The following is a 27,826-nucleotide window of genomic DNA, read 5'->3' as shown; positions in this document are numbered from 1 at the left end:
CGCCGTCCGCCATGAGGCCGCCTTCTTCACCTTCCGCTGCCCTTCGCACCGCAACCACCGCATCCACCGCAACCACCGCAGCCATCGCAGCCACCGCAGCCACCGCAGCCACCGCAGCCACCGCCTCCCCCCTCACGCGCCTCCCCCGCCGCCCCTTTGCTACCCGTGCCCTTGCCCGTCCGCCTCCTGCGAACCCGGCTCGCTTCTCCCACGCGCGCCCCTCGACGACCGCCCGCACGCCCGCAGCCTTCCTCTCCAGCACGCGCTTCGGCCAGCAGCTCAGGATGGCGTCCACTCCGGCCTCGGCCATCAAGAAGATCAAGGTGGTCAACCCTGTCGTCGAGCTCGATGGCGACGAGATGACGCGCATCATCTGGCAGACGATCAAGGACAAGTTCATCCACCCCTACCTCGACATCGACCTCAAGTACTACGACCTGGGCCTCGAGTACCGCGACGAGACCAACGACCAGGTCACCCTCGATGCCGCCGAGGCCATCCAGAAGTACTCGGTCGGCGTCAAGTGCGCCACCATCACCCCCGACGAGCAGCGCGTCGAGGAGTTCAAGCTCAAGAAGATGTGGCTCTCGCCCAACGGCACCATCCGCAACCACCTGTGAGTCTCTTGCGTGTCCATTCCAAGCCTCTGCCGTGTCCTCTCAAGTCCATCAAGTCCATCAAGTCCATCAAGTCTCTCGAGTCCATCAAGCCTCTCAAGTCCCTCCTGCGTATACCAAACAAACAACCAGTCGCTAACCCTCCACAGCGGAGGAACCGTCTTCCGCGCACCCATTGTCATCCCCCGCATCCCCCGTCTCGTGCCCAGCTGGAAGCAGCCCATCATCATCGGTCGCCACGCCTTCGGTGACCAGTACCGCGCCAAGGACCGCGTCATCGACGGCGAGGGCACCCTCGAGATGGTCTTCACCCCCAAGGGCGGCGAGCCCCAGACCATCAAGGTCTACGACTTCCCTGCTGGCGGAGGTGTCGCCCAGACCCAGTACAACACCACCGAGTCCATCTCCGGCTTTGCACACGCCTCGATGAAGCTTGCCCTGGACAAGAAGCTGCCTCTGTACATGAGCACCAAGAACACCATCCTCAAGGCCTACGACGGCAAGTTCAAGGACGTCTTCCAGGACATCTACGACAACCAGTACAAGAAGGACTTTGACGCCGCCGGCATCTGGTACGAGCACCGTCTGATCGACGACATGGTCGCCCAGATGATCAAGAGCGAGGGTGGCTACATCATCGCCATGAAGAGTACGTTCGATGCCCTTGCCCTCCTTTTCTACCACACACCCGCTAACAAACCCAGACTACGACGGTGACGTTCAGTCCGACATTGTCGCCCAGGGTTTCGGCTCTCTCGGTCTCATGACCTCCGTTCTCATCACCCCCGACGGCAAGACCTTTGAGGCCGAGGCCGCCCACGGCACCGTCACTCGCCACTACCGCGAGCACCAGAAGGGTAACGAGACCTCCACCAACCCCATTGCCTCCATCTACGCCTGGACCCAGGGTCTCTCCAAGCGTGGAGAGCTCGACAACACCCCCGAGCTCGTCGTCTTCGCTGAGCAGCTCGAGAAGGCCTGCGTGGACACCGTCGATGTGGACGGCATCATGACCAAGGACCTTGCCCTTGCATGCGGAAAGAAGGACAGGGCTAGCTGGGTCACAACAAACGAGTACCTCGATGCCGTTGAGAGGAGGCTGAAGACCAGCCTGAAGGAGAAGTTGTAGGCGATGCTTGAGCATGTTGGGCGCGGTTTTGAACTAGCTGGTAGATAGGAGCACCAGCCTAGGTAGATACCTGTAGATGGACTTTTGGCTTACTCTATCCAGGGAAGCAGCATAACACAGCAAGACCAAAAACATCAAAATCTCTAGCCACATCATTCATACTTGTCCTCCACTCATGGGCCATGGGGAAGCTCGTTCTCTCTCTGACCAGCGCCGACATCGCTCCTCTTACCTGTTAGGCTTCGTCAACGGCCACTCGACTGCACAATCATGACCAACCTGTAGTATATGTACTCGAAGACGCGATCGCGAATGTCCCGCGAGTTCAACTAACGTGTGTCACGCGACCTTTCGAAGTTGCATGGTTTGATGGACGTGCCCATGGCTCAGGACATAGTCCGAGCCACTACTGGCAACGTCTCGCCAGAACGTATCACCCCATCCTGCGCTACCCATCTCGGCAATTTCATCTAGTCTCTGTAGTCGCAATCTCATACGACCCTTGACCTCACAGCGAGTCGAGATGGTTTTCAACGCTCGTGCATCGGCTGTCGCTATGTCTCACAACGGCACGCATGCATGGGAAGACGTAGTAACTACGCTTTGTTTGTAACACATGTTGTTTCGAAAACATGTCTCGCAAAGTTTCTCTTCTGTCTTCTTCTCTCCTTTGCCATCTCTTGGAGCTATTGTTCGGTCGTTTTCCTGTCTTGAGTGTCAGTTGTTTTGAGTTGTACTTAACAACAGCATCGCGCCACAGCCGTCGCGTGTCATATGCAGGGTCCGCATTGCTCAACATAACATTGCAGAACAACAACACCGCGATTGCCTGTATACCGATCATTCCACAAAAGTGTAAGTATTTTTCACTTTGCACAATTGGTAGTGGTAAGTGAGTTTCCATCGTCATTCCTCATTCCACGGGAGATTGGCCCGACCGTGCCATCTCCACATAGCTCCGCTAGGATGGCCGTTGGGCCCCAATAATTCACGAACCATCCTGCCATCAGGGTTTCCCCAGTCTCCACCCGAGTGCTCCTCCTATCATCACAACCAGAGTGGGAACGGAAGATCACATGATCGTGTCTTTCACTGACACGTCGCACAGCAGCCAAGGATGACCATGCACACCGAACCACAATCTGGCCAAAACGAGAACGCAGACCCTTTCGTCGTCACCCCACCGCGAAAAAATAGCCCGAGCCAACACAACCACACGACGACTCCAGCCACGCCGAAATCGAGGTCTACACCACTGCATAAGCGGTTCCTAGAGGAAGTCAAAATGTCACCCGGCGCCCCTAGCACACCTCCGCGCACACCAAGTAAAAGTCCAACAAGTGGCCAGATGCCTGTCAGGCAGACACTCGAGGTTGGGCAGAATGGATTCTACTTTTCCATGGAGATTCCCGAGAAGAAGACGTCGTCGCCTTTGAAGACGGGACGAGTGACGCCTAGTCCAGAGAAGCAGAAGAAGAGCGAGGGAAAGGGAGGGGGAAGAGTAAGGGATATATTGAGAAAGAATCTGTTCGGCACGCCGACGAAGACAAGTCTGCCAAGGAACGCTATCTCCGCAGATGAAGTGAAGACGAGCCCGCCCAAGAAGAGCGGAAACCAGATCGCATCCGTGCTTGGATCACGGACAAACGACGGCAGCGGACGTGAGAGCAGTGGAAGTGAGGAAACGCTGCCGTCAGTGTTGACTGGAAACACACGAGACGACACTGCAAGGGAAGCTGCACCTGTCGCCCAAATTGTGTCACAGCCTTCAGCGCCGCCAACACCATCGAACATAGGCCATCTGATGGCTGGTCTGAGTAACAAGAGCTCAAAAGTTCAGATAATGTCTGCTGTTAGCGGTGTAGAGTCTATGCCCACGCCGCTTCGCAAGATGTCAGAGAGACTTGGCCTGAACAGCCCGCATGTCGTACGCAGGGACATAATCAACGAGGAAACACCTACTCGGTGCGCTACAATATTGAACGGCGAGCAGTTGAAGTCTCCGATCTCTTCATTGGACTTGCGCGACGCTGCGACTATCAAGAATGGCCGAGCTTCGACTTCTTCATCCAGCGAAGCAGATGCTCCGACTGTACTAGTGGCACTGAAGGAAGTGAACGCAATGCCCAAGGATGATCTTCTTTCTCAGCTTCTTGGATCTCGCAGTGCAGTCGTGTCACCTGTCGATTACTCACGTCCAAGCACTGCGACGACGGCATCTTTCACTCTCCCCACAACACCCCTTAGACCAGACGCTCCGAGCAGATCGCAGAGCTATGGCACACCCACTCGATTGCGCTCTTCCATGCAGGAAGATATGTGCAAGGTCCAAGAATCCCTAAAGCGCTCACTTGGTCCGGACTTCGCTTTCCGCTCTCCAAACAGTACCAGACCTACGACGCCACTGTCGCCTACGGTAACAATAGCAAAGCCCACCATGTCTGCCACGAAGCATAGCGAGAGCAACGTAGAGAAACCCAGGAGACCTGTCTCCACTGCCGAGCCTGCCAGGTCAAACGGAGTGAGCAGTGCACAAGCTGTTCCGAGAAGGCCGCTCAACACTGCAGCGCGTAAGCCACGACCGAAGTCTATGGTTGTGGGTTCAGCGAAAATGTTGGAGACAATCGCCTCACAAGTCAATTCACCACGTGAGCGGGCGAAATTGCGTAGTTCAGCTGCCACACTTTCGGTCAACGGGAATGGGCCTTCGCGTCCGCATCCAGGAACTGCGGCGTCAACATCGCGAAGACCTGTTGTTGCTACCACGACACTGCCACCATCGAAGCCTCAACCCACCGTCCGCACAACCAAGTCTGCAGCTCTTCGTGCCGCCGCACATCCAAAATGCGCAGCTCTCCCAGCACCAGCCGCAGATTCACGATCCCACGGACAGCGGGTCGCAAGTGCAGAAGCCATCGCCGGGCGTGTAGCCGAATGGAAGCACGAAGACCGCAAGAACGCCGCACCCAAAGTCCCCGTGCGGGCCAAATCTACAAAAGCCGCAAGCCGGCCTCTCTCCAAGCCAGCAAACGAGCGCGCCCTAAAAACAGCAGAGCCCAGGGGCCCCAAGGCCGACTCGGGCCTAGGACAATCCTATACACCCCCGGGCAACCCAACCCGCCTCCCCTCCCCCATCAAGTCGCCCTCCAAAACCCGCCTCGTCGTACCCAACACACCCACACCGAAGCCAACAGCGGCCCTCGCATCCAACGCCGCAAAGCTGCGAACTGCCCTCCCAGCCAAGACGCCCGTGAACCGACGCCTTGAATTAAACAAGGATCCGAACGCGATTCGCACCCCCAGCAAAGAGATCCAGAGCAGTCTTGACCGAGCTATTGATGCTAAGATTGCGGAAGATGCACGGAGTGGCAAGGAGTTCACGCCCAGTAGGAACCGGATCAGCGAGTTGTTGGATGCGAAGAGGGGGGGTTAGGTGGCGGCACTGTGGGATCTCAGGTTGTTGTAAGCGTTGAGATAGTGCGAGGGAGGACGTTTGGACTGTGTTGTCTTGTAGGAAGGAATGTGAGGATGTGTGATGACATGACACGACGCGACATGACACGACACAACACGACTCGACACGACACGACACGACACGACACGACACGACACGATATACCACGATGTCGCAAGACAGGCGACGTAAGAACTGTACGGCCGAACCAAAAACACCATTTCCAACAAAACAAAAATCGCCCCCCCATCTCTCATCCTACCCTCCACTAACAGAGCGTCCTGTCCAAAACTAAGGTACTTCCCCATCGGCCTTCCCCCCGCCACGCCACGCCACGCCACGCCACGCCACGCTACGCCATACCGCAGTCTCCAGTATCGCATCTCCAACACAAGCGGCTGTGTTCGCGTCCGTGGAAAAGACTCACTCGTGGAGAGAACTGAGAGCTGGATTGTGGGGTTGGTGAGTCGAGTCGGGGGGGCTGTGCGGTGGAGTGGGATGGAATGGCGGAATGGCGGAATGGCGGAAAGAGATAGATGGAGATAGATGGACAGTAGATGGTGTGGAAGCGAGAGGCGAGCGGCGAGTGGGAAAGCGAGGAGCTGATTGGATGGAGGGAGGGAGGGAGGGAAGGGGAGGAGATGGGAGGAGATACAATAGATGACACAAAAGCGCGGCGAGCTTACGCAGGAGATTCAATCGAAGATACACCGCGCTGCTACTCCGATATCTGGGCATGCGTGGATAGAGGCCGTGCGGTCGGCTGAAATGCTCTTCTGCGGAGCCACGCAAACGATTTTCACTCAGAGGGTATCGTGTTACAGAGTGGAATGTATCGCAGATCTTGGTCTCTTGAGGGATCGGGGGTGCGAGGTGGTGGGTTCGTTTGAGTCTGAATATTTTTATTGGTGTTTTGTAGGGTTGAAGAGCTTGAAGGAGGATCTCGATTGGGAATGTGAAAAGAGCTCAAGATGGTGGTCATTCGTGAAGGAGAAGAAAAGGGAGGAGGGGAGGTGACGGGGGATGGGGTAATGCCCTCGTAAGGTGATGAGTGAGTGTGCCTTTCCTGTTCTGGAAAGGTAGCTGTCCAGGCTGGAAAATACCTACTCAAACCACCTGGGAGGCTTTATGATGTGTACACTCCGTAGTCGTATCAAGACGGAGGTGCGTTTACCCGGTTGGCTGTGCAGAAGATTCTTAAGCGATACTTCAGCCCTGCGACACTATTGGCGTATTGATCAACTCAAAATATGTACCGGGTACGTTGCGCCTGATTCTCGACTGCAGAAGGATTAATGATAGCTCATTAATTGACCGGGCAATCTGTTTGTTGTTCCGTGTCTGAGCCTTCCCAGCTCTTAGCCTGTATTGAATGGAGATGAAGTGCTGAAGAGTGTTGTTTGAGTGATCGGATATCAGAGGATGAGAGAGTTGTGTATATCCACAGTCACCTGACCGTGTACACAAACAGCCTGGTACGAGCCTTTATGCATAAGTTGTGTTGGCGTGGTAGCACATGTTTCGTGGTTCCACTTGTCAGCTTCCCGTTGCATCAGAAATATTTACTCCGGTAACCTCTGGGAGGCTGTATACTGTGTTTGGTTTTCCTGCTGGCCTCTATGTAAGAGCATTCTGGGGATCTAAGTATCGATGCAGTTTGCAGCGCAGTTGTCAGTGCAGCGTGCTATCGACCACTGGGTCACAAACAAGTCTACCTTTTCCCGTTCTATGGAGAGAGAAACCCCAATCGAAGCCACTCGCAAAGAGGCAGAACATGCGACATCATCGCGGCCTCTGAACGGGAAGCTGCGCTTGACATTCAAGACCCGGTCAGCCATATCGTCACCTCTCATGCGGTGAGCAGTCATTTTGGTGCAACAGGATCAACATCATCGTCTCTTCCAACGGAAAACGGACGGCAGCTGCACGTAGATCGTGGGTGTGCTGATGCAGATGTCAAACCCGGCGCTGAGTTAGACTTTACAACATGCAGCCCCTGTGAAGGCTGCTGTTGTCCTGCTAATGTTGTGGGACCTGCTGATGGGCAGGAAGAAAGCAGTTGGGTGTTTGTGAGTGTTGTAGACGACGTTTTGGGGATGAGTAAAGCTAGGCGGGTTGTGGACGCGAGGCCTGTGCAATAGGCTACTGATGTTACTGGAACGCTTGGTGTCGCTGCGGCGGGGTGGGTTGGTGGCTGGGTGTTGATTGCGTTGTTCTTTGATCGCTAGATTGGATGAGCATGTGCGCTGGGAACAAATTACTTGATGACATACTGATGACAGCTATGAATCACTCTATCAGTAATTCCAGCGATCAGTTAATAGACTGGGCTTTGCTATGGATGTGGTTCTGACAAACTTCTTGATGGACTGTCCTCACCCTCCGTAGGTCTGACAATCAGCCCGTTCTCATCTCTTGCCCATCCGCAACTTAGGCCCGCTTTGTAACACGGCTGACATCGACTTCCGTCTCCCAGCTGCTTGCATCCTTTCCCTGGCAACCCCCTGATGATGCATCTCGGACACACAAGTAAATCGTGGTCCGCTTTCACTGAGAACGTTTCGTCATCGATGGCTTGATAGTATTTCCCATTGAAAGTCCAGTAATCATCTGAATCGTATATGATTTGCTCGATCGGTAACTCCTCCCCGTACATGTAAGGTGGGATATAGGGAGTGCCAGAGGGGAACGAGTCACAAGATACAAGTAAGCGGCCCTTGTGTTCATGCAGAATGTCGGCAATTTTGTAGATCGAGGGACGGCTGAGGAATAGCACAGAGATAAACTGCGCCGCTTCTTCGTGAAGAAAAGCAGCATGGTGTGAATATTGAACGTGAAGGGTGAAGTCGTCCGGGAGGGTGGAGGGAAAGTGTTGTGTGACCAGTGATGTGGTCGAGCGCCAGACTATCCTTGTAAGAGAGCCAGGGTCGTGGCTGGCGTTATTCGATATGGCATTGTCGAGCATTTTGAGGTATTTGAGTGACGGTGGGAATCCATTCTCACGGAGGTAGTAATAAAGATGTGACTCGAAGCCGAGCTCGAGGTGCTGGAGATTGGTGAAAGAGCGCAATTTTGCTGCTCCTTCAGGATCAGTCTCCCGCCCTGGGAGAAATGGCAGAGAGCCGCCAATGTGAGTGAGCTTCCTGAGCGAATGTGCCTGCTGCTGTAGAGCCGGTAGAAAGCGTCTCGAGGAGGTTCGTTGCGCGGAGTCCACCGATGGGCTAGCTCCTTCGAAGACGTGTAGGCGCTCGCCAATCGAAAGCTGCTCTAGAGCCTTGGGCATACTGAGAATAGTGTAAAGCGTGTCGATATTAATGTTACATTCAATAAATGTTAGCGAGCGGAGAGCTGTGCTTTTGCGCTCCTTGCCGAAGGACTTGATCGTCGATTCCATGTCTTGATTCTCGACGTTCAGACAGGATATGGTGAGGTTACGGAGAGTTGGGTGATAGAAAACAGAAGCTAGGCGGCTGTCAAAATCAAACTTTCTGTCGTCTGCTCCATGCGCATGCAATGTTACTGGTCAGTGTTAGCCGGCAGCTTGTATGTCATCGATTTCTTATTACCTACAAGACTGTAACATTGGCAAAGCAAGCGGCAACCCTCCTCTCGGGAAGACCGAGCTTGCCACCAAGTTTGAATAGTTGATCCGTGACCATCCATCAAAAGGCTCGCCTTGCATCCACTCCGAGTTGTTCGGGCACGGACTCTCTAACGTCAGGTGGCGCAATTTCGACATGAGGGTTATCCAGTGGTTCAGATCCTCGATGCCCTCTTTTCCCTGGTCTTTGTACCGGATCGATAGCTCTTGAACGAAGTCAACTCGCGCATCTCGACTGTCTAATGCCGCGGCAATATTCCGCGCATGTCCCCCACTGAGCACTAGTAGCGAGCGCCAGATGTATGGTTCTGCTAGGCCTTGAAGGCGCGTACATGTTGCTGCAAAGTTACAAAGATCTCTAAGAGACGTGATGTGGTCGAGGACGTTGAGAAGGAGTTCATCTACGAGGCGCAACAAGCCATTGTCTGCAAGAGCGAGCAAGGTGGCGCCCGGCTCTTGCCTTGTCATTCTGAAGTCTCGACCTGAAAGACGTGTTTTGCGCTTTTTGGCACCAGGATCTGGCATGCAGAGTGGTGAGATGTCAATGTGGTGGCGCAGATTATAATAGCTGATGCTGTGTATGCTGTAGAAGAGATGCAACGAGGTGTGCGGACACCAAACCGTAACCAGTTAGCCGCCACGCTTACGTCATAGGCAGAATATGTATGCTTGCGTGTCTGGACCAATGGTTATAAATTTACACCCTGTACTCATCTTGTTAAGACCTGCGCAGTCTGGCCGTCTAAGTAGTGTACGAAAATCGTGGGTTGTGCTCCCCTAGCTCCGCAGTCTCCTCCTCAGACAGGCCTTTCATCCTGTAGTCTTCCTTACCCTCAAGCTTCGTTTTGTTCTGCGCGGTACCAGAAGTGCAATGTGGCATAGATACCAGTGCCGAGCGCAAGCAGCGCGATTGTCGCACCATATCCAGGATAGTAAGCTGGCGCATCTATGCTGCTAAATAGGAAGGGTGCCGAGACACCTGCAGCGTTTCCAATGTTAATTTGCATTCCACTGGCGAAAGCACGTTTGCCATAGCGGGGGTTGTTGACAGAAATCCATGTGAACGCTGTACCTGATAATTTCCATAGGCCCATTGCCACGATGAAGCAGCCAGCGAGGCTCAAACCAGCGCCTTGGTTTGCGATGAGGAAGATGTACCCTAAAATGCAGGTCAGGAAGCCACCCATGCAGAAGATCCCACGTTGCTGGATCTTGTCGCTGTACCAAGCGCTACCGACATGGACAGCAAATCCCGTGAAGTAGACTGGAATTGTCAGGGCTTGAACAGCTTGTCAGCTCCAACCGGCGCTCATTTCAAAAATGATGGCTGGGAGGAAGACGGAGAAGCTGTACATCATGCCCAGACCACAGAACTGCCCGATGGCGAATGCCCTTGTCTTCCAGTCCTTGGCTCCGGCTTTGACGTCCTCTTTGTGCATCACTGATGATTTGCCCTGCTAAATGACCAGCGATGATGCCGCCAACGTTGTATGCAGTGTTAATGGATCCTACTAAACTTGGACTGGGGTTGTGGAAGTACGCCACCCAGTGCTTCGAGCCTTGTACGGCATTGAAAGTCGACGAGTCGTAGTCGTACAGGATCATCGTAGTAGCCACTACCATGAACAACCCACGGCTCTGCATCAACGTTCGTTGGTTTCATTCTCCAACAACCCTGGGTGCCGCATGCCCTGTTCGCGGCATTTGCATGTCACTACATCGAAAACGACTGCGTCGAGCCACAACAGAGTGCAGACAGTAACGATAGGTGGTTTTTTTTGGTGAGGAAGATGCGTTGCTCTGGGCCAAGGATACATCTAAAGAGAAGAAACATCAATTGTTGAAGCGAAGAAAGAATCTCCACAAAGGCTTTAAGTATGTGTATCGATTGCGACATATGAACAGGTGGGATGACTGGAGAGAGTACTTAACGTAATAACATGTTACCTAGAGAGCATTTTGAATAGCAAATCTGTCAAGTTATAAAATCTGTTTTCTCGCATAAGTAATCAGAACGGACTTATCTACAAATGATTTCCAGAGTGCTTTCATACGAATGGTATGCTGTATGCAGCGACTCAGAGTAAGGAGAGAGCGATGAGATGCTCGGCCTCCCGACGCTGCCTTAGTAGTCACGGATTTCGGACTCTCTTGAGTTCCGTGTGAACATGCAATGCAGAAAAGGGGAAGGTGTGTTCAAGGTCCTCCGAGGCTGTTCGCGCTAGTTGAGCCGAGGCATGTGGAGCTGAAGTGGAACCGTGCCCTGCCAGAAAGCGTCGAACGTTCATACTATGTAAGGCGTGTCTGGCCCCTCATTGAGCTCGTCACCCCTTAACCTTTGCCGTACTACTGCACAGCAGTCAATTGAACGCATTATGGCCGCATCAGAAATCCCTCCCTTCAATCACACCTCCATGGACGACATCGCGCCGACATGCGCGAAAGTACGAGCCACATTTCTCTCGCACAAGACGCGCCCCCTCGAGTTCCGTATCCAACAGCTGCGCAAGCTATACTGGGCGTTCAAGGACAATGCACATCTCATTGAGGAGGCCTGCAAGCGTGATCTGGGCAAGTCGCAGTTTGAGACGTACCTGACCGAGATCTCGTGGGTTATGAACGACTGCGTGTGGATGGCAAACAACGTCGAGCGATTCGCAAAAGATGAGAAGCCGGCAGATATCGCCTTCACCAACAAATTCGTGGGGCCGAGGATTCGCAAGGATCCCCTTGGCACTGCTCTGATTATTGGCGCCTACAACTTTCCCATCCAGCTGACAATTGGGCCGCTCATTGGCGCCATTGCTGCTGGTTGCACCGCTATCATCAAGCCCTCTGAGTCGGCACCATATGCCGCGAGCGTGATGCAGAAAATCATGGCTGAGTCGCTCGACCCTGACTGCTACACATGCATCCAGGGTGCCATTCCAGAGACAACAGCACTGCTTGAGCAGAAGTGGGATAAGATCTTCTACACAGGATCAGAGCCTGTGGCACGCATCATCGCAAAGAAGGCAGCTGAAACGCTCACACCACTGACTCTCGAGCTTGGCGGCAGGAACCCAGCCATCATCACCAAGCACGCAGACCCTAAACTGGCGGCAAAGCGCCTCTTATGGGCGAAGACACTGAACGCTGGCCAAGTCTGCGTCAGTCAGAACTGCACCTTCATCGATCGTGAGCTTGTCCCAGCGTTCATTCAAGAGATGAAGAATGCTTTGAAGGAGTTCTACCCCAACGGTGCCCGCAACTCGCCTGACTACGGCCGCATTGTCAATCAGCGGCAGTTTCAGCGCCTGAAGAAGATGCTGGACTCCAGCAACGGCAAGATCGTGGTCGGTGGCACCATGGATGAAGATGACCTATTCATCGAGCCTACTGTCGTCCAAGTTGACAGCGTCGACGACGCTCTTCTCCGCGATGAAAGCTTTGGTCCGCTCCTCCCAATTCTACCTGTCACCGATCTCGACGAAGCCATCAAAATTGCAAACGAAGTCCACGACACACCTCTCGGCACCTATGCTTTCGGCACCAAGGCGGAAATGCACAAAAGTGAAAGCCCCTTTCCCTCCACCTACCCTCCAAACTAACAAATACTAGTCCTCGACCAAACACGCTCTGGTGGTGCTTCCCTTAACGACGGGTTCTTCCATGCATCAATACCGACTCTCGCATTCGGCGGCGTTGGATCTTCCGGCCAGGGCTCTTACCGCGGCAAGGCATCTTTCGATGTCTTTACACATCGTCGCAGTGTGACAACAACACCGGCATGGATCGAGAGCTTGATGGATGTCAGATACCCGCCGTATACAAGCGCGAAGATGAAGAAGTTCTCGGGCATGAATGAGGTCAAGCCGAACTTTGACAGGCAAGGGAGGACGATCGGATGGGGTGGCTGGCTCTTGGGCCTGGTTGGACTGAAGGGGTTGGCTGTGCTCATTGGTAAGTAAACACCGTTCCCGTGTGAAGTTTCTGCGTGGTAGAAGTTGGGATTGTCAGAGATGGATGTACCCGGTTCAGCAACCGAAGATGGGCTAATAGCGTGCAGCTGCTATCGGTGTCAGATTGTATTTGCAGCGTCGCGCGAAATTGTAGGTATTGGCTGACGCAATGTCTTGTTGCTGTATGATAACATGTTACGTTACTATGTATATTGAATCTTAATATGCCGTTTGTCGCCTTAATAAAGTTCTCCCGTCAACACAACGGGGTAGCCCAGTGCTGCAAACAATGTTGATTCACAGGTTCCTCGTCCACTCAAAGCAACGTACATCAATCATACCCACAGTCTTTGTGCATTTGACTGCACGCAAACTCACAACATTTCCAGCACACTATGTTTTATAGTTCAAATGAAACGCTTGAAGACGAATCCAACAAATGCAGCAACACCACCACTACCATCGTTACCACCGAGCCCATTGCACCATGGAGCCACATCACACACTCGCCCATAACTACGGCTCCGGCTCACACAGCACACCACCACGTTACTACACCGAAAAACACCATGACGCAGCTCACACTCCGCCAACTAATCCTCTTCACCAAGCTCCACCGCCACACCAAATGCCCACTCCGCTAGGCAGCCCACGCATGCCGAACCCCAATCCCAATCCGCAACCAAAGCGGCCCCACCCATCTCGTCCCCACCATTCCAACCCGCGCTCCAGCCGCAGAGCCAACTACCAAGGTCCACTGGAAGTGCGAGAACCAAGTATCCAGGCCTCGACCCCAGACATTCCCCCGGCCCACCACACGCATTCCCGAGAAGCGACTCTGCCGCGCTGGTTCGCTTCGCGGGTACGAGACGCTACACCATCTGCGGCCGACAAAGCACACGCCTCCATGATGGAAAAGTATGCTGGTTCGAGCGCGCAGGTCGGTGTGCAGGGTACAGCACCGTGGCAGCGGTTCGAGACGCGCAGGGTGGAGACCACGACCGAGAGAGTGTGGCAGAGGGAGTTTGTCCGCGTGAGGCATGAGCAGAGGACTTGGGTGCGGCGGGGTCAGGAGAAGAAGGGGAAGGGGAAGGGGACTAGGAGGCAGGGGTCGAATGGTGTTGAGTGGAAGGAGGAGCAGAAGGAGAGGAGGGAGACGTGGATTAGGTGTTTGTAGGTTCCATGGGATCGGTTTGGTTTTACATGAATGTACCATTGGAGCACAGATGAGGACTAGAAGAAGCTGACGGTTACACTGCCGAAGAAGATTAGCTTATGGTTACTGCTTTTATCGTCGCTGTTTCCCTGCTCCTTTCCGGCAATGTACATCACAAACAGCACTGGACCGTCTTGTACCAGACTGAAAAGTTATGCAATCATCTGACTGAGGTGGTCATCACAGTTTATTCGTGTTCATTGACAGCTATCCATATCTTCGGAGCTTTGGTCATGAGGCATGGCACGCACAGACCACGGAAACAAAAGGTTATTCATTTATTATTTGGACAGCCCCTAGGGGTTAGCTAGGAAGAGTGCTGAGCAATCGTCAATAAGCCTTATGCTCAACTCAAGCCGTTGACTTGCTTCTTTGAGGCTCATTGTGAGCTTTGGTGCGATCGGTGTAAATATCAAATAGGTATCTTGCGTATACCTCACTTTCTCTTCCGCAAAGGTGTTTGCTGGTCAGCAGGCTGATCCGGATCCCACCCAACAAGGCAATTGACCGTCTCCGCACCAAGACCAGGATCGTTGATTCTAGTGCCTGAAGGCATACGGAACTGACCCGCCAGCTTTATGTACGCATCCAGCGCGTCTACCATCGTCTTTCCCAAGCTCAGGGCCTTATCAGCACGCGTGTGGGCATAGAACGTTAGCAGATCGAGAGCGTCAGCGCGCTGGCCATTCACTACCAGAGTTTTCGCGCTGCGCTCGACCCAAGCTAGGTCGCTGAACGAAGCATTCTCAAAGCCGTGCAGCATATTTTGTACAATTGGGAGTAGTGTTTCGGGGTCAGAACAGGTATAGTACAGGGCCTGTTTATATATGCGTCCGGCAAAGTATGTAGCTTCCTGGTATTGGAAGTCTGTGTCCAAAAAAGTCGATGCAGCATCCGCCGTCAAGTAGCGATGTTGACCGTACTCTGGAGGCACGCTTGCAACACCGAGCCACCACGGATTGAATGGCGCGGTTACGGATCCCGTGGGAGCAACCCAGATGTGAATTAGATCTGGGTCCATGTTTGGGTGTAGAGAGACGACTTGGCCGTATCCAGCTTCATCGTCGGCAATGCGGTAGTCGCGTACGCGCTCGATGAGATCCTTCTCGGAAACTGGAATCATTGCAAGTGTGGCGTTCTCCAGCGCTGCTCGAGACATGTATTTGTATCCTCCATTTCTTGCGGTGTAGTTCCCACCTTGCGAACCGTACGCTTTCCAGATGTTGAAGGGCTCAGTTCCATTGGGATTCCACCAACCCTGCTCAATAGCAAAAGTGGCGATGTTGGGTGAGCCCATGTAGTCCGTGGTGTTCATGAAATCGACTGGGAACTCTTCAATGTACCCCGGGTATAAGACACGTACAACGTCTGGGCCAAGACGTTCAGCAGCCCAGAGTTTCTGACCTCCTGACATTTCCCACACCACCCAGCCTTCGTTCGCATCGGCAATGAGATGGCTGTTACCGCCGTAATCTGCGTAGCCGTACTCGGCGATCATCTGGCCGATAATCTCAACGCCTTCGCGCGCGGTACTTGCTCGCTCCATTACGACGCGGGCTAGGTCGGAATACTGCAAGCCTGTCTGAGGATTGGGTGTGATGGCGATAAGCTCGTCCCTGTTTTGCGCCCATACGTCTCTTACAGCAACACCTTTCTCGTTGACACCACCGTTGGTGAGTGGCGCGGGGAAGCCCTCGTAGTCAGAGTACTCCATTGACAAGTAACGGAATGTGTGGCTGGCTTGCGAGATGTTTAGCCGTTGGCCAGGCATGGAAGCATCTTCTGTAACACCAACTTCGACGGTTGCGTTAGGGGCATAGTTTTTCGCAGGAAGACCTCAAGCCAGTGTGAAGATACTTCCTCGCCTGTGCCACCAACCATGACGCTGCCATCTTCAGTCAATGCTTTGCCGACATAGAAAGCATAGCTGGCAGTGGTGACATGGATTAGAAGAGCCAACGACGTTAGTGTTCGTGATAACATCGTGTTGTGCACCGGGCGAGCCACTCAGAAATAAAGAGGATGAAGATGAGATAATAGGACGATGAGGAACTTGTTTCTATTACTCCACAAGTTATCACCTGCCGAGAGTGGGGGTTCGGCGGTCAACGAGAGCCGCTTGCTTCTTGGATCTACGCCAAATTTCCGATACGGCATATTGTGGGGGTGATCGATCGACTGAGCATGTAGCTTCTCGAAGAAAACCGAAGATCAAGTTATTGCTGGCGGTGCTTGCTGATGTGGACATGAGATTTAGGTGTCGTACAGTATTTGACTCAAGCGAAAGACTCTCGTCTGGCAGGTGCGGTGTGTTCATTGTGGTTGCCCTGAACCAATGGTTGAGCGATTATTGGAATCCTTGTGACATGACTCAGCTATCGAAAAATAGGTGGGAAGCGAGGACCTAGAAAGCAGGTCATCGAAAATCGAAGAGGTGGGGATACCTTTCGGAAAGCTGCATTGCGCCGCACGTGGCAGGTGGGGCAATCCTGTTCAACCGCAGTCGCTGTTGTGACTCTTCGTTCATCGTGCAACAAAGTATCGATCGACTCGAAGCTCGTCGCAAGCAACGAAAGCAGCGCGTTGATGACTCCTTGCTGCTGTTTATTGCTGTCGCACCTTCCTGATGTGGCTGCACGCTTCCACTATGACCCATAGCACAACGCGCTTTCGCCTAAAAGGCCCTCAGATCGATTTCAGGCAGCAACAATCGAACACCACCAGCCGAAAGATCAATCACCACGGGTACAGACAGAGCATGAGCACTAGCCAGGTAGAAGTTCAAGTATAAATACGAATATGCACAAGACCACAGATCTATAGTGCTAGCCAGCATTGACATCTTTCCACAAACCCGCCTCTCATCGTCTCAATGACCGCCATGTCTTCCAACATTTCTTCAAGTTCAACAAATCGCCAGCGGGTCCGGCAACTGCTTCCCACCGTCTATCTTGGCCGCTACGAGACGGGTCCAAGGAACAGCCTGACTGATGTCGCCGGCGTACTGGTCTCAACACAGTCCATCCATGAGTCCCCAAGGTATCCAGACGCGCCCGCGGGGTCGATCAACACCGGTGTTACTACGATACTCCCTCGCAAAGACTGGTTCAACAAAGGCTGCTTTGCTGGTATTTTTCGCTTCAACGGATCAGGAGGGATGACCGGTTCGCATTGGATCGAAGAATCGGGACTCTTGCACTCACCCATTGTCATTACCGGAAGCTTCGGGGTTGGCAATGCGTATAACGGCATCTACGAGCACGGCATTAGGGAGCATAGCGACAAAGTCGGTAAGGTCGGCTGGTTTCTGCTACCGGTGGTTGCAGAAACGTTCGATGGCTTCCTGCATGATGTGTCCAAGTTCGCGGTCACATCTCAACACGTTGTCAGCGGCATTGACAATGCAAGTAGCGAGCCTGTACAGGAAGGCAATAGTGGCGGAGGCACAGGTATGATTTGCCATTGGTTCAAAGGTGGAACAGGATCGAGCAGTCGTTTGGTGCCAGCAGATCAAGGCAAGACATACACTATTGGCGCTCTGGTTCAAGCGAACTACGGTCAGATGCGAGACTTGAAGATCGCTGGCGCACCGATCGGTCGTTTGATCTATGAAGAGCAACAGCGCCTCGCTGAGAAGAACCCAACTGATCCAAAGCTGATTGCACAAGCATCCATGCTCTTCAGGATCAAGGAAGAGAAGGACAAGCAAGATGGCAGCATCATCATAATCCTTGCGACAGATGCGCCACTCCACCCGACACAGCTCCGTCGTCTTGCGAAACGTGCAACCGTCGGTCTGTCCCGCGTGGGAGGCTGGGCTTCCAATTCATCTGGCGACATCTTCCTGGCTTTCTCGACAGCAAACCAAATAACAGTCCAAGAGCACACGGCGACGACACAGAACGTTGATCCATGGAGGCCAAAAGCACGCAGCGTCGACGTGATAGATGATCAAACGATCAACGCATTGTTCGAAGCAAGTGCAGATGCTGTCGAAGAAGCGATCTTGAACGCCGTGTTCATGGCCGAGAGTATGGAGGGTAATGGAAATAGGATCGATGCGCTGGAGCTAGAGAAGGTGAAAGAGTTGATGGGGAAGTACCTTTGAGAGAGGCCGCAGTTAGCAAGGGTCTTTACTGTCAGTCGCCCGGCCAAGGTTCGCTGCCACTTGCAGGTCGCCGGGGACTGCACAGTTGGAGATGGATGTTGGGCCTTGATGGGCCCTAGTTCCTTTGGTTCATCTGTCTCTCGCCAATCTGTACCATGTCCGATTGGGAGAGATGGCGGCGAACGGGCCCTGCGACATTTAAAGTTGAGACAGGTGCCGTGATCCGCGGAGCATGTAGGAAGTAACGATCGAATAAAGTGAATGCGTCGACCACTTCCGCGTGCGGTTGTATGCACAGGCCACAATCACGTGGTGGGTTCTCTCACGTGGCCTTCACCAAGATTCAACCTGGAAGCCAAGGCGCTCAGGGCAGGCGTCAATGGATGGTGAAGAGCAGAATGTAACGGTGAGGAAATGACAGCTGGACTGTAGGCTTCGCACTATAGGCTTTCCCCGGAGCCGGTACGGATGTCGCGGCCAGTCTCCACCTGACACAAGAAACATGAGGAGTAGCGTACGAGAAAGTTCCGAGCGTGGCTGAATGAGAAACTGTGGTCAAATTCGGGGTTTTGAAACCGCCGTGCCCCGCAAGGTGGGCCGTCGGTTTTTAACATGCAACAGTCTCGGGGACGAGTGTCGTGTCAAGGAGCTCGCGCATCTAGACCGTTGGGTCGAAGATGGCTGTTGGAAGGCCGAGGTTCTAGACTCTCGCAGTCAGCACCTGACATTCTAAACAGGCGACTGTCGTCAAGAGCGATGGGATCGAGCGATGGGATCGAGCGATGCGTACAGTGGCAGTGACAGTGACAGCTGCATGCAGAGATAGCAACGATAGATGCCGTGGAAGACAGTTGCAAGCACAACGGAGAGTATGCACCACTTACTTCTAATCTGATTGGCTGGAGAAACATCCCTAGCTTGACTAGATCGCTTCTGGCAGAGCGTCGATGCTGATGTAACCAAAAGCACGGCCTTTTCCCGGGCGATCAGGCGCGTGATTGGGTCTGCACTCTGCACTGGTACATGCTCGGGCTATTCTAATCCTTACCATGCCCAGCACTCAGGCGGAGCCAAGGCCGTGCAGATGGCATTTGGTCAGCGTCGTGGGGAACGGAACGGAGCGACATCGAGATCTTGTATCAACCAACGAATTGGCTGTCTTCAAAGCAACCACACCAGTCCAGACTGTCGTTGATGTGTTCGCGATCCTCGCCACGTATTCGATCTGGCCTGGCTCCGTCGTTCCACCGGACTGTGCGACAGTGCAGACGTCCGCTCCGTGGTCCTCTCACGTTTTGCTTGGTGCGCCCCCGACATGCGATTGGGCGCTGTCAGAGAGCAGGAGTTGCGAGGCGCTGTCAGAGAGCAGGAGTCGCGAGGCCCAGGTCAGTTCGCACCTGTTCATGAGTCGATGGTATCCAGATACAAATGTATCCCAGAGCTAAAGGACACTCTAATTTAGCTTCATCAGCGAGACGTGAGCGTCTAAATAGGAACGATAGCAAAACGCTGCTCGGAAGGTTGGGCCGAGACTGGTCTCTGGAGGCGCACGATCGCTCCCTCTGACAGCGGCCTCGTGCTCGCGGGGTCTGGAGACGACCATTCCAACACACCTGTCCTCAGAAAGAGCCGTCGACAGCGCAAGGCGGAGCGGTCCCGAAGAAGGAAACGCAGAGTTGCCAGATGGTGAAGCTGAATCGCATGCGCACAGCCTCTGCCCTGTCGAGAAAACTTCATGTTCGTGGGTTTCCAGCCAGCATGCGTTTGACCACCTAGCGCTGATCCGCTGGTACTCCCGGGATGCCTCCCAGATCGGAAGTCTGCACGGACTGTAAAGGGTCTCGAATGCACATCAAGCATCTTTGCTCGGCTTCTCGCGCCCGCAGGGACCCTGGGCCGGAAACTGCCCAGACTGAGAGAAACAATTCGCATCCCCTCAAATATGCAGAACTGCCCTCTGCGTACACAACAGACGACATTCCCGTCGTTCCCACATCAGGTCGATCGATTCCCCTTTCGTTTCCTACCATGTCCTATTTAAGCGAGGTTCTTGAGCGCATTGGGCTCTCGACCTATCTCCAGACCTTGTGCGTGAACGGGTTCCAAGACTGGGAAACCGTGGTTGATATCACGGAAGAGGATCTGACGGCACTTGAATTCAAGCTTGGCCACCGACGAGCTTTGCAGCGAGAAATTGCCACCTGGCGAGGAATACCGCAAACGCTATCCTTGAAGCCAGAAGCTGCTTCGCCTGAGCTGACCTCTCTCTCCACATCTGCATTAGAGACGTTGGCAAGACAGCAATCTACACCGCCGCCACGGGAGAAGAGGAGATACAGACGCCATCCCAGAGCAGACGCTAACGCACCCAAGAAGCCCAAGACAGCCTGTATGCATTGCAACCGACCACCATCTCGCAAGTACCTAACAGATATTCAGACGTAAATTTTGCAGACCAGCTACGTACAGATCCTCAGGTCAGCCAGCTCAGCTTCGTACACATCGCAAGAGAGGTTGGCCGAAGGTGGCAAGAACTCTCCCCCGAGCAGAAGCGTGTCTGGGAGAGCAACGCCGCACGAGCTATGCAGGAGTATGAATCCAAAATGGACGAGTACAAGAAGACGGATGACTGGCGGACCTACCAAGCCTACTTGAATGACTTCAGGGCACAGCAGTCTCAGCCTACCGCCGGAAGGCGGAGTGTTGGCGTCCGCACAATCTCCCACAGCACTAGAGAACATTCGCGAGCAAGCCCTGAATTGCCGGAGAGCCCCGGCTCTTCGCTGCCGTCCTCTGCTTCGTCATGTACGACTAACGCCGAGTTGTGCCACAACGCTCTAACATTGGCCTTCAGCGAGCTGATATCGCTGAGAGGAGAGATCCTCAACCAGGCCATACAAACGTACGATGAGGACCATCTGCCGTCCGAAGAGCTAACAAGACGATCGATATATGCATTCATCCGAGGAACCGGCTCACTGCTTTTCATGTGGACCTACGAGCAGGCGGACGAAATCCTCAATCGCGTCTACAGGCCGAAGCATAAGATAGACGCCATGGATCTTGCCGAGTGTTTTACCATTGCTGCAATGGGCGCCCACTACGACATGGACTGTTTTCCGGATCGGATACGCAAGATTCTTTACGCGTCTGGGACTCTCCACTTTCACGAGAGGACGGCAAGGACCGACTACCTCCGCACGATGCGCTTGCTCTTATCCATGTCCTTTTACGCACTACTCGAAAAGCACATGAGTGCCAGATATCTGATCGGTAAGTACGACAGCATCTGCCTCTGACCATCGTGCTGAACGTCTTGCAGCTGCCGGCCTGCAGATAGCACGCTGGATGTGCCCACCCCTGCACCGCACGTCTACAGGCGTCGTGGACGAGAACTGGCGCAAGATCCACCGAAGCCTGATGTTCATGGACAGCTGGCTTTCCTACACGCTTGGCTACAGCTCAGAAGTTACCCCGCAGGATGTCTCGGTACGCGTGAGCTTCAACAACGACTACCGTTTGTCTGACCGGCAGCAGGCTGCTTGTACCCCTGATCGGCTGGCCTCTGACACGATTGACGAGCTGATCCATACGCAAACAAGCAAAGTTGGCTTAATAGCAGCTGAGATTGCAAAAACTCTGGCTGCACCCGAGCTTGCCACTCGCGAGAACGTAGACATGCTCACACGGAAACTGGAGATCTGGCGGACAGAAGTACCGTTGATTCTCCAACTTCCGACTCTGACTTCAGAGGTCCCGTCTGAACTGTCGCTATACCAGAGGCGGGCTATTCTGATGGTTCACGTATGCACCTCGGCTACGATGAGTACAAGTTGATGAGCTGACAACACTGCTAGATCATGTATCTGGGTGCTGTCGTTCTCGTTTACCGCCAATTGCTCGTAGCGACCGCGGAGAGTCAGCTCACGGACGGCGCCGCCAAGAAACTCGGTTACTCTAGCCACGATGCGCGGGGTTTTCGAAACGAATGTGCAATAGCAGCCTCGACCATAGCACGGATTCTGCGGCTGATAGCGTTCGACGGCACGTTGACCAGGCGTTGCTGGCTGGTTATGTCAGTCTCTACCTCTCACCATGTCGACAGCACACGAAACTAATACAACGCTAACAGCTACTGGGCTTTTACGGCTGCCATTGTCCTCCTCCACAGTGCATCGACCAAGCTTCTGGACGGCCAATGCGATGGCGTCGAGCTGGATCTAGGCTTCGCCAAAGAATGCATGGACATGTTGGAGCCTTGTCGCAGCCTCGAACCCGTCGCAGCTCGATATCTCGACACCCTTTGGCCGCTGTATGATTCCCTTCGCGACATGCACCAGCGTATGGTGGGCCGCGCGAAAACCAGCTTCTCCTACCTCCTGCAAGCAGATCCCAACCAACTAAGCCCGCCCATCCCTCTGTCGAAGCACGAAATGGGCCCCGTTTCCGAAAAGCTCTCTGTGTTGCTGACTGATCCTTTTGGTCGCAAGCAAAACTTTGCAGCCGATGGAAGCATGAGGCGTGCGCTGAATGCTGACGGTTCTTGCTCCGTTTTCTGGTGGAAGTGAAGCAGCTGCAGATTTATCGTGATAGGACAGCCACCGATTTCAGCTGAATTGCATGGTGCATTATAGAGATACCAATCCATCATCTGTGCGCTGCCAATCCATAATCAATGTGCTGCCAAACCATGATCAAGGTGCTGCCAAACAAGAATCAAGGTGCTGCCAAACCATGATCAAGGTGCTGCCAAACAAGAATCAAGGTGCTGCCAAACCAGAATCAAGGTGCTGCCAAACAAGAATCAATGCGCTGCAACTACAGCAGCAGACCTGTCTTGCGTCACGAGCTCATCTTTCTCGCCAACGAATGACTCGGTGGCGATATCTGAGAGAGTGGACCATGGTGCTGCTGTCGATGGCGAAATCTTGTCGACTACCTAGACGATAGTCCGACGCACGCCATACAGCCTGTCGCGGGTTAGTGGTGTGGTTAGTCGGTGCCTGACTAGCGAAGAGGTTCACTGGTGGCGTGTTGGACACGACTCAGCTGAGTCTGCAAACCACGGTACGGTGTCAGTTGCAGACAGCACGGTAACGTAGAGGGTGAGCGATAGGTAGCATGCAGCCCAGCCCAGCCCAGCCCAGCCCAGCACAAGACAAGGTCATCAGAGAGGGATCCTGCCAGCGTTCCTCTGCGTGGAGAGCCCATCGTCCTGGGTCGCAGATCACGGGCACTCCCGTAGCGCACTTGCACGCCGCTAGGTACCTATTCTTGCGCGAGCTAGAGCTGGTGTCGGATTCTGCGGTAAAACCTGGTTGCAACAAGAGCGAGAATGTTGGCAGGTGGCGCAGGATCCAGTCTCGCATACGTTGGGTTTCGGCCCAACTGACGAAACGTTGAGGGTGCGTCGTCAGATGCCTTTGCTGCAACCACGACGGCATCCGCTGCACTCGATAGCCCAGGTGTCGTGGTGTATCGTGGTGTGTCGTGGTGTGTCGTGGTTCGTGGTGTGCGGGTGAAGAGGTGCAGATATTGCAGGTTCGATATGAAATGGCGTCATGCAATGAAGATGACCTTTGGGCGAGCCGCGCAAGCCTAGCGACCATGGCTATCGAATCGTGTTTCACCTTGCAAGCAAATCACGTCGCTCTGACCAGCAACATCCCGAACGAACACCAGGTTCGGGCGATGGCGAGGCTGGCATTTGGCCGATCCAGACGGGTGACGCGTGGGTGTCTCCGATTGTGCGCTCTATCTGGAGACATGGCGCCCCACTGCGCATATCGCAGTTTCCCTGTGCACCGCGATCCCACCTTCCACAACCATCGACACGTCGATAGCAGATGCAGCTGTTGGCGATACCGTGCAGCCGCAGACTGGCTCCCCGTCGCGCCGTAAAGCACGTCTCTGATAGCGGGCGACGCTGGCTGCGCGCTGTGGCGCATGTGCTGAGTGGTCGGAGAGTTTGGTGTGGGAAGGCATCGCCCGATCGGGAAAGGGGAAGGGTCTCGATTCAGCACGCCAGGAAAGCGGTGCTGCGGTGTGGGACCGCGCTCCCGTGGACGAGAGAGCGTCATTTCGTTGAAATAAGGAAAGAGTTCCCTCGAGCTGTCTGCCTGTTGACGTCTCTGCATCTCCTCACCTTCTCACCTTCTCACCTGCTTTTCCCCATCCACCGCATTCTGAGAGCTGAGAGCGTTGCTGGTCCACGAGCAAGGAGATACGGTCCGCCAAGCCTATCGATGCGCACGCAGGGATATCAGCCAATCACAGAACATCATGTTCGGCCAGGAGAGTGAAGAGCTGAGTCCGTTTGTGATCCCACAGGAGGATATCGAAGTGCTCAATGCGTCTGAGGGGTTCTGCATGTTGAGGAACTACCTCGCAAGGGACACCAGGTACGTCTGCCCCCATGTTGTTGGCCTCGCCCACCTCGTTCTGGTTGGGCTGCAACGAGACACCAGCTAACCCCTCATCAGCTTCTGCGCGCAGCACGATGAATGCGACTCACAGAGCAAGGAAACGTGGGTTCTGCACCGTGATGTGCTGCATGCGCTGGTCATGCCGGTGCTGGAGCTCTTCAACCGAGCTTCGGCACTCGCTGAGGCTGCGTTGTGTACCCACAAAAGCGAAGATCTGGAGTTAGCGTTTGCCGGGGAGGCGCGTGGAGCATTCCTGTGTCTGCAGTGCTTCGTCGACGAAGAAGAGGATTGGTGTAGGACAAGAGGGTGTCCTGGTAGGTTCAAGCAGCTCTGTGCTCCTTGCCAACGACACTAACACACGGCAGCCTGCGTTACCTCTGCAACGCTCAGCACCGAATCACACCTTCGCCTTACCATTGCCGCCTCGCTTCTCTCCACATGCTCCGTCGCTGCTGCATCCAATGCCGACACGCCAACTACCGAAGAGCCATCGACATCTCGCGCCCTGCCGCCACTACCCCACATCCTCCCCGCCCTCCGCGATGCACTCTCCTCAGACCCCTTCTGGGGACCCGACCACTGGCCCTACCTTCTCTCCCGCGCGACCCAACTATCCGCCGGCATCCAAGCCCTGATCGTTGAGTGCGTGAATCTTGAATCTCTTGTCTCGTCGCCCGTCGCCGACCGCACCGCGTTCATGGGCGGAAAGCGCATCTTCACCGCCCCTGGACTGCAGCACATGAACCCTTCGAGCGCAGACAAGGGCGTGAAGCTGAGGAAGAGCAAGCTCGCGAAGAGACAGCTCAGGCTGGAAAGCGAGGAGATGGAGCTCATGAGAAGGCTGGCGATGCAGTGCTGGGCCAAGGCCAAGCTGCCGAAAGGTCTCCGGGGCCAGATGCTCGGACTGAATGGCGAGGACAGCCGGAGGCGGAGGAGTCTGACCTGTCCGTGAGCATGGAACAAGTGTAAGGAGACTGGAGTCTGTCTGGGATTGGCGTTTATGGTTTGGGCTGCATGAGATACCACAGCATGGCTTGCTTGGAGAGATACATTGAGCATCTTGTCGAGTGTCATGGCATTACTTTGAACTTTAGTACAGACGATTATTAAGATTGCTACTGTACTTTCATCTCGTCTTGGTGTTTGTATAATCTTGTAATCTGGATCAAGACCCATGTTAAAGCACATGTCAAATCTAAGCTGTTAGGATCATGTAACGTAGCAGGACTGAAGAGTGGGATGATCATAGGGAAACAACCAATAGAACATATTGCGTCAAGACACAGCTCTACCCACCATGCCAAGCAAGTCTCTAAAAGGTATCAGCGCTCACTCAGATAGCAAGCACGCAGACTACAACAGTACTCGTTCCCAACACTAGGTTAGAGGTGGCCGTTACCACACGCTAGTGCTACTTAGCCCTGACATGTCACAGCTAAGGATAGACAGGACTCCTCTCTGACTATCGTCGTGTTGCTTGTATCACGCCTGTTGAGCCGGCATGTGGCGACGTGCACCGCCAACCTACTATCAGCAATCGGGTTACGCTCGGTGGCTGTGGGGGTTGGTGCTGGAGGTGTGGCTTCTGCGTGGGGAAGGGAGGTGGTTTGGATAGCCGAGCGCTTCGGTGGGGTTGTCGGATGTGTAGTGTAGGGGTTGTGATTTCCTGTTGGCTGGGCAATCACGATGTGGTGCGATTGGATGCTGTGTCGAAAGCGTGGCGTAGCGGTTGGCATTGCATGTACACGTTTGGAGGAACGTTGCTCGGCACGTTGTTCCCAGCTTTCCATGGAGGATTGCGAGGTGCTGCATTGAAAATACCTAGAGCTGAGGTGCTGCATTGAAAATAGAACTACAGGGTGCGGTACAGCACTGCTTGCTTACAACTTGGCGCCAACGACGCTACCGCCGTCCAACGCAATCGTCGCCCCGTTCACATACGACCCCGCCCTCGAACTCAACCAGATACACGTCCCCGCCACATCCTGCGGGCTGCCAATCCGGCCCAACGGGATCCCGCTCTCGATAACCTCCTGGAACTTCTCCAGCGTCGCCTTCATCATCTTGCTTTGGAACGGCCCGCACGCAATCGTGTTGCTCGTGATCCCCCGCTTGCCCAGGTGGCTCGCCAGCACGCGGCTCATGTGGTGCAGGCCGGCTTTCGAGGCGCTGTATGCGAAGGTCTCGAGCGCGGGGACGCGCAGGCCGTCGACGCTGCCGATGTGGATCACGCGGCTGGGGGACTGGGGGGATTGGGCGGCGGTGAGCAAGGGGGTTACGGCCTGGGTGAGCTGGAATACGCGCTTGAGGTTGAGGGTCAGCACGCGGTCCCAGGCGGCTGACGGGTAGGTGTCGTAGGATTCGCCCCAGTTGCTGCCGCTGTTGTTGATGAGGACGTCGAGTTCTGGGGCGTGCGTTAGTGGGTGGGGTTTTTTTTTGGTACTGCGTTGCGTTGCGCTGCGTGGAGTCGGGACAGGTTGGGACGTACTGCCAGCGCGCTTCTTCAGCTCATCCGCAATGCGCGTCAGATCTTCCTCTTTGTACAGATCGGCGGCGATAAAGTCGGCTTTGCCCTTGCCGAGCGCGTTGAGCTCTTTGCACGCCTGCTCGCATGCTTTTGCGTCGCGCGAGGATATGTAGACGGTTGCGCCGTTCTGCACGAATCCCTCGCTGATCATCCGTCCGATGCCTTTGGCGCCGCCGGTGACGAGCACGATCTTGCCCTGCGTCGTGTTAGCGACTGGGATACATGTGTGGAGGAGGTCTCGAGCTGGAGGGCAATCGACCGAGGGACGAGGGGATAGAGGAGCGAGGTGCATTTACCCGAACATCAAAAAGCGTCGAACCATCCATCCCAACAAACAATGCAGTGACAAGAAAGAGGAAGAGAAGCCAGCAGCATCCGTAGTCGAGATACTCTCTGCTCCGCACCCGCGGTCGTCATCCGAAGTCCCCAAACCTGGGGCTGACCTCGGGAGCCGAGGCACGTCGCTAGCGCGGCCGAGGCTCGGGCTCCACCTGGCGATGACGACACAGCAGCTGGCTGTTACTGTAGTCACGTCGTGTTGAGGTTTGGTGTTTGGTTGTTTAGCGGTTGAATTAAATGCTCTCTTCTGATAGGATACTGTCAGACGTGTCTATACATATAACTGAATAGTATAAATTTTTGACTTCTACAAGCGTAAGAACGTACTAGTAGCTGCTAAAAGGAAAAGCAGAGGATATATAATGTACTATGCTTTATTATTGTTGTAGTCTAATTGTAATGTATTCTATACTATGCTTGCATTCATGCTCATACTGTGCTATTCTACACTATACCATACTCGTACTAT

General features: G+C 54.2%; 10 protein-coding genes across 10 annotated transcripts, besides 11 other annotated features; 7 read left to right on the top strand and 3 right to left on the bottom strand.

The window, feature by feature from the left end:
• Positions 1-11: 11 nt before the first annotated feature.
• Positions 12-1,746, top strand: EKO05_0010299 (Isocitrate dehydrogenase (NADP(+)); the record flags this gene model as incomplete). Its single annotated transcript, XM_038943064.1, has 3 exons — positions 12-616; positions 767-1,266; positions 1,322-1,746. 3 exons carry the CDS (start codon positions 12-14, stop codon positions 1,744-1,746), a joined length of 1,530 nt encoding a protein of 509 aa, XP_038794377.1.
• Positions 47-124: a tandem repeat.
• Positions 660-709: a tandem repeat.
• Positions 1,747-3,031: 1,285 nt separating the features above from the next.
• On the top strand, positions 3,032-5,179 carry EKO05_0010298 (uncharacterized protein; the record flags this gene model as incomplete). Its single annotated transcript, XM_038947127.2, has 1 exon — positions 3,032-5,179. The coding sequence occupies one exon, from the start codon at positions 3,032-3,034 to the stop codon at positions 5,177-5,179; it is 2,148 nt and encodes a 715-aa protein (XP_038794378.2).
• Positions 5,180-5,283: 104 nt separating this feature from the next.
• Positions 5,284-5,360: a tandem repeat.
• A 160-nt stretch (positions 5,361-5,520) lies between these two features.
• Positions 5,521-5,560: a tandem repeat.
• A 69-nt stretch (positions 5,561-5,629) lies between these two features.
• Positions 5,630-5,707: a tandem repeat.
• Positions 5,708-5,808: 101 nt separating this feature from the next.
• Positions 5,809-5,849: a tandem repeat.
• A 1,686-nt stretch (positions 5,850-7,535) lies between these two features.
• EKO05_0010297 (uncharacterized protein) lies at positions 7,536-9,326 on the bottom strand (the record flags this gene model as incomplete). Its single annotated transcript, XM_038943120.1, has 2 exons — positions 7,536-8,719; positions 8,771-9,326. The coding sequence occupies 2 exons, from the start codon at positions 9,324-9,326 to the stop codon at positions 7,536-7,538; spliced, it is 1,740 nt and encodes a 579-aa protein (XP_038794379.1).
• Positions 9,327-11,176: 1,850 nt separating this feature from the next.
• On the top strand, positions 11,177-12,751 carry EKO05_0010296 (uncharacterized protein; the record flags this gene model as incomplete). Its single annotated transcript, XM_038943194.2, has 2 exons — positions 11,177-12,353; positions 12,402-12,751. 2 exons carry the CDS (start codon positions 11,177-11,179, stop codon positions 12,749-12,751), a joined length of 1,527 nt encoding a protein of 508 aa, XP_038794381.2.
• Positions 12,752-13,229: 478 nt separating this feature from the next.
• EKO05_0010295 (uncharacterized protein) lies at positions 13,230-13,919 on the top strand (the record flags this gene model as incomplete). The annotated part of the gene is made up of 1 exon (XM_038947128.1): positions 13,230-13,919. The coding sequence occupies one exon, from the start codon at positions 13,230-13,232 to the stop codon at positions 13,917-13,919; it is 690 nt and encodes a 229-aa protein (XP_038794382.1).
• Positions 13,820-13,853: a tandem repeat.
• A 475-nt stretch (positions 13,920-14,394) lies between the features above and the next one.
• On the bottom strand, positions 14,395-15,672 carry EKO05_0010294 (uncharacterized protein; the record flags this gene model as incomplete). Its single annotated transcript, XM_038947129.1, has 1 exon — positions 14,395-15,672. One exon carries the CDS (start codon positions 15,670-15,672, stop codon positions 14,395-14,397), a length of 1,278 nt encoding a protein of 425 aa, XP_038794383.1.
• Positions 15,673-16,839: 1,167 nt separating this feature from the next.
• Positions 16,840-18,066, top strand: EKO05_0010293 (D-stereospecific aminopeptidase; the record flags this gene model as incomplete). Its single annotated transcript, XM_038947130.2, has 1 exon — positions 16,840-18,066. One exon carries the CDS (start codon positions 16,840-16,842, stop codon positions 18,064-18,066), a length of 1,227 nt encoding a protein of 408 aa, XP_038794384.2.
• A 1,049-nt stretch (positions 18,067-19,115) lies between these two features.
• Positions 19,116-22,634, top strand: EKO05_0010292 (uncharacterized protein; the record flags this gene model as incomplete). Its single annotated transcript, XM_038943117.1, has 7 exons — positions 19,116-19,451; positions 19,569-19,897; positions 19,953-20,455; positions 20,506-21,339; positions 21,389-21,870; positions 21,924-22,141; positions 22,199-22,634. 7 exons carry the CDS (start codon positions 19,116-19,118, stop codon positions 22,632-22,634), a joined length of 3,138 nt encoding a protein of 1,045 aa, XP_038794385.1.
• A 556-nt stretch (positions 22,635-23,190) lies between these two features.
• Positions 23,191-23,219: a tandem repeat.
• A 312-nt stretch (positions 23,220-23,531) lies between these two features.
• Positions 23,532-23,569: a tandem repeat.
• Positions 23,570-24,348: 779 nt separating this feature from the next.
• On the top strand, positions 24,349-25,443 carry EKO05_0010291 (uncharacterized protein; the record flags this gene model as incomplete). The annotated part of the gene is made up of 3 exons (XM_038943089.1): positions 24,349-24,467; positions 24,549-24,805; positions 24,857-25,443. 3 exons carry the CDS (start codon positions 24,349-24,351, stop codon positions 25,441-25,443), a joined length of 963 nt encoding a protein of 320 aa, XP_038794386.1.
• A 329-nt stretch (positions 25,444-25,772) lies between these two features.
• Positions 25,773-25,926: a dispersed repeat.
• A 445-nt stretch (positions 25,927-26,371) lies between these two features.
• On the bottom strand, positions 26,372-27,344 carry EKO05_0010290 (uncharacterized protein; the record flags this gene model as incomplete). The annotated part of the gene is made up of 3 exons (XM_038943113.2): positions 26,372-26,895; positions 26,980-27,214; positions 27,315-27,344. 3 exons carry the CDS (start codon positions 27,342-27,344, stop codon positions 26,372-26,374), a joined length of 789 nt encoding a protein of 262 aa, XP_038794387.2.
• Positions 27,345-27,759: 415 nt separating this feature from the next.
• Positions 27,760-27,826: part of a tandem repeat that runs on past the window's edge.

Source organism: Ascochyta rabiei, chromosome 19 (assembly GCF_004011695.2).
Source record: "Ascochyta rabiei chromosome 19, complete sequence".
In the NCBI taxonomy this organism is placed as follows: Eukaryota; Fungi; Ascomycota; class Dothideomycetes; order Pleosporales; family Didymellaceae; genus Ascochyta; species Ascochyta rabiei.
Note: the sequence above shows the minus strand (reverse complement) of the source record. Positions and strands in the feature narration are given on the sequence as shown.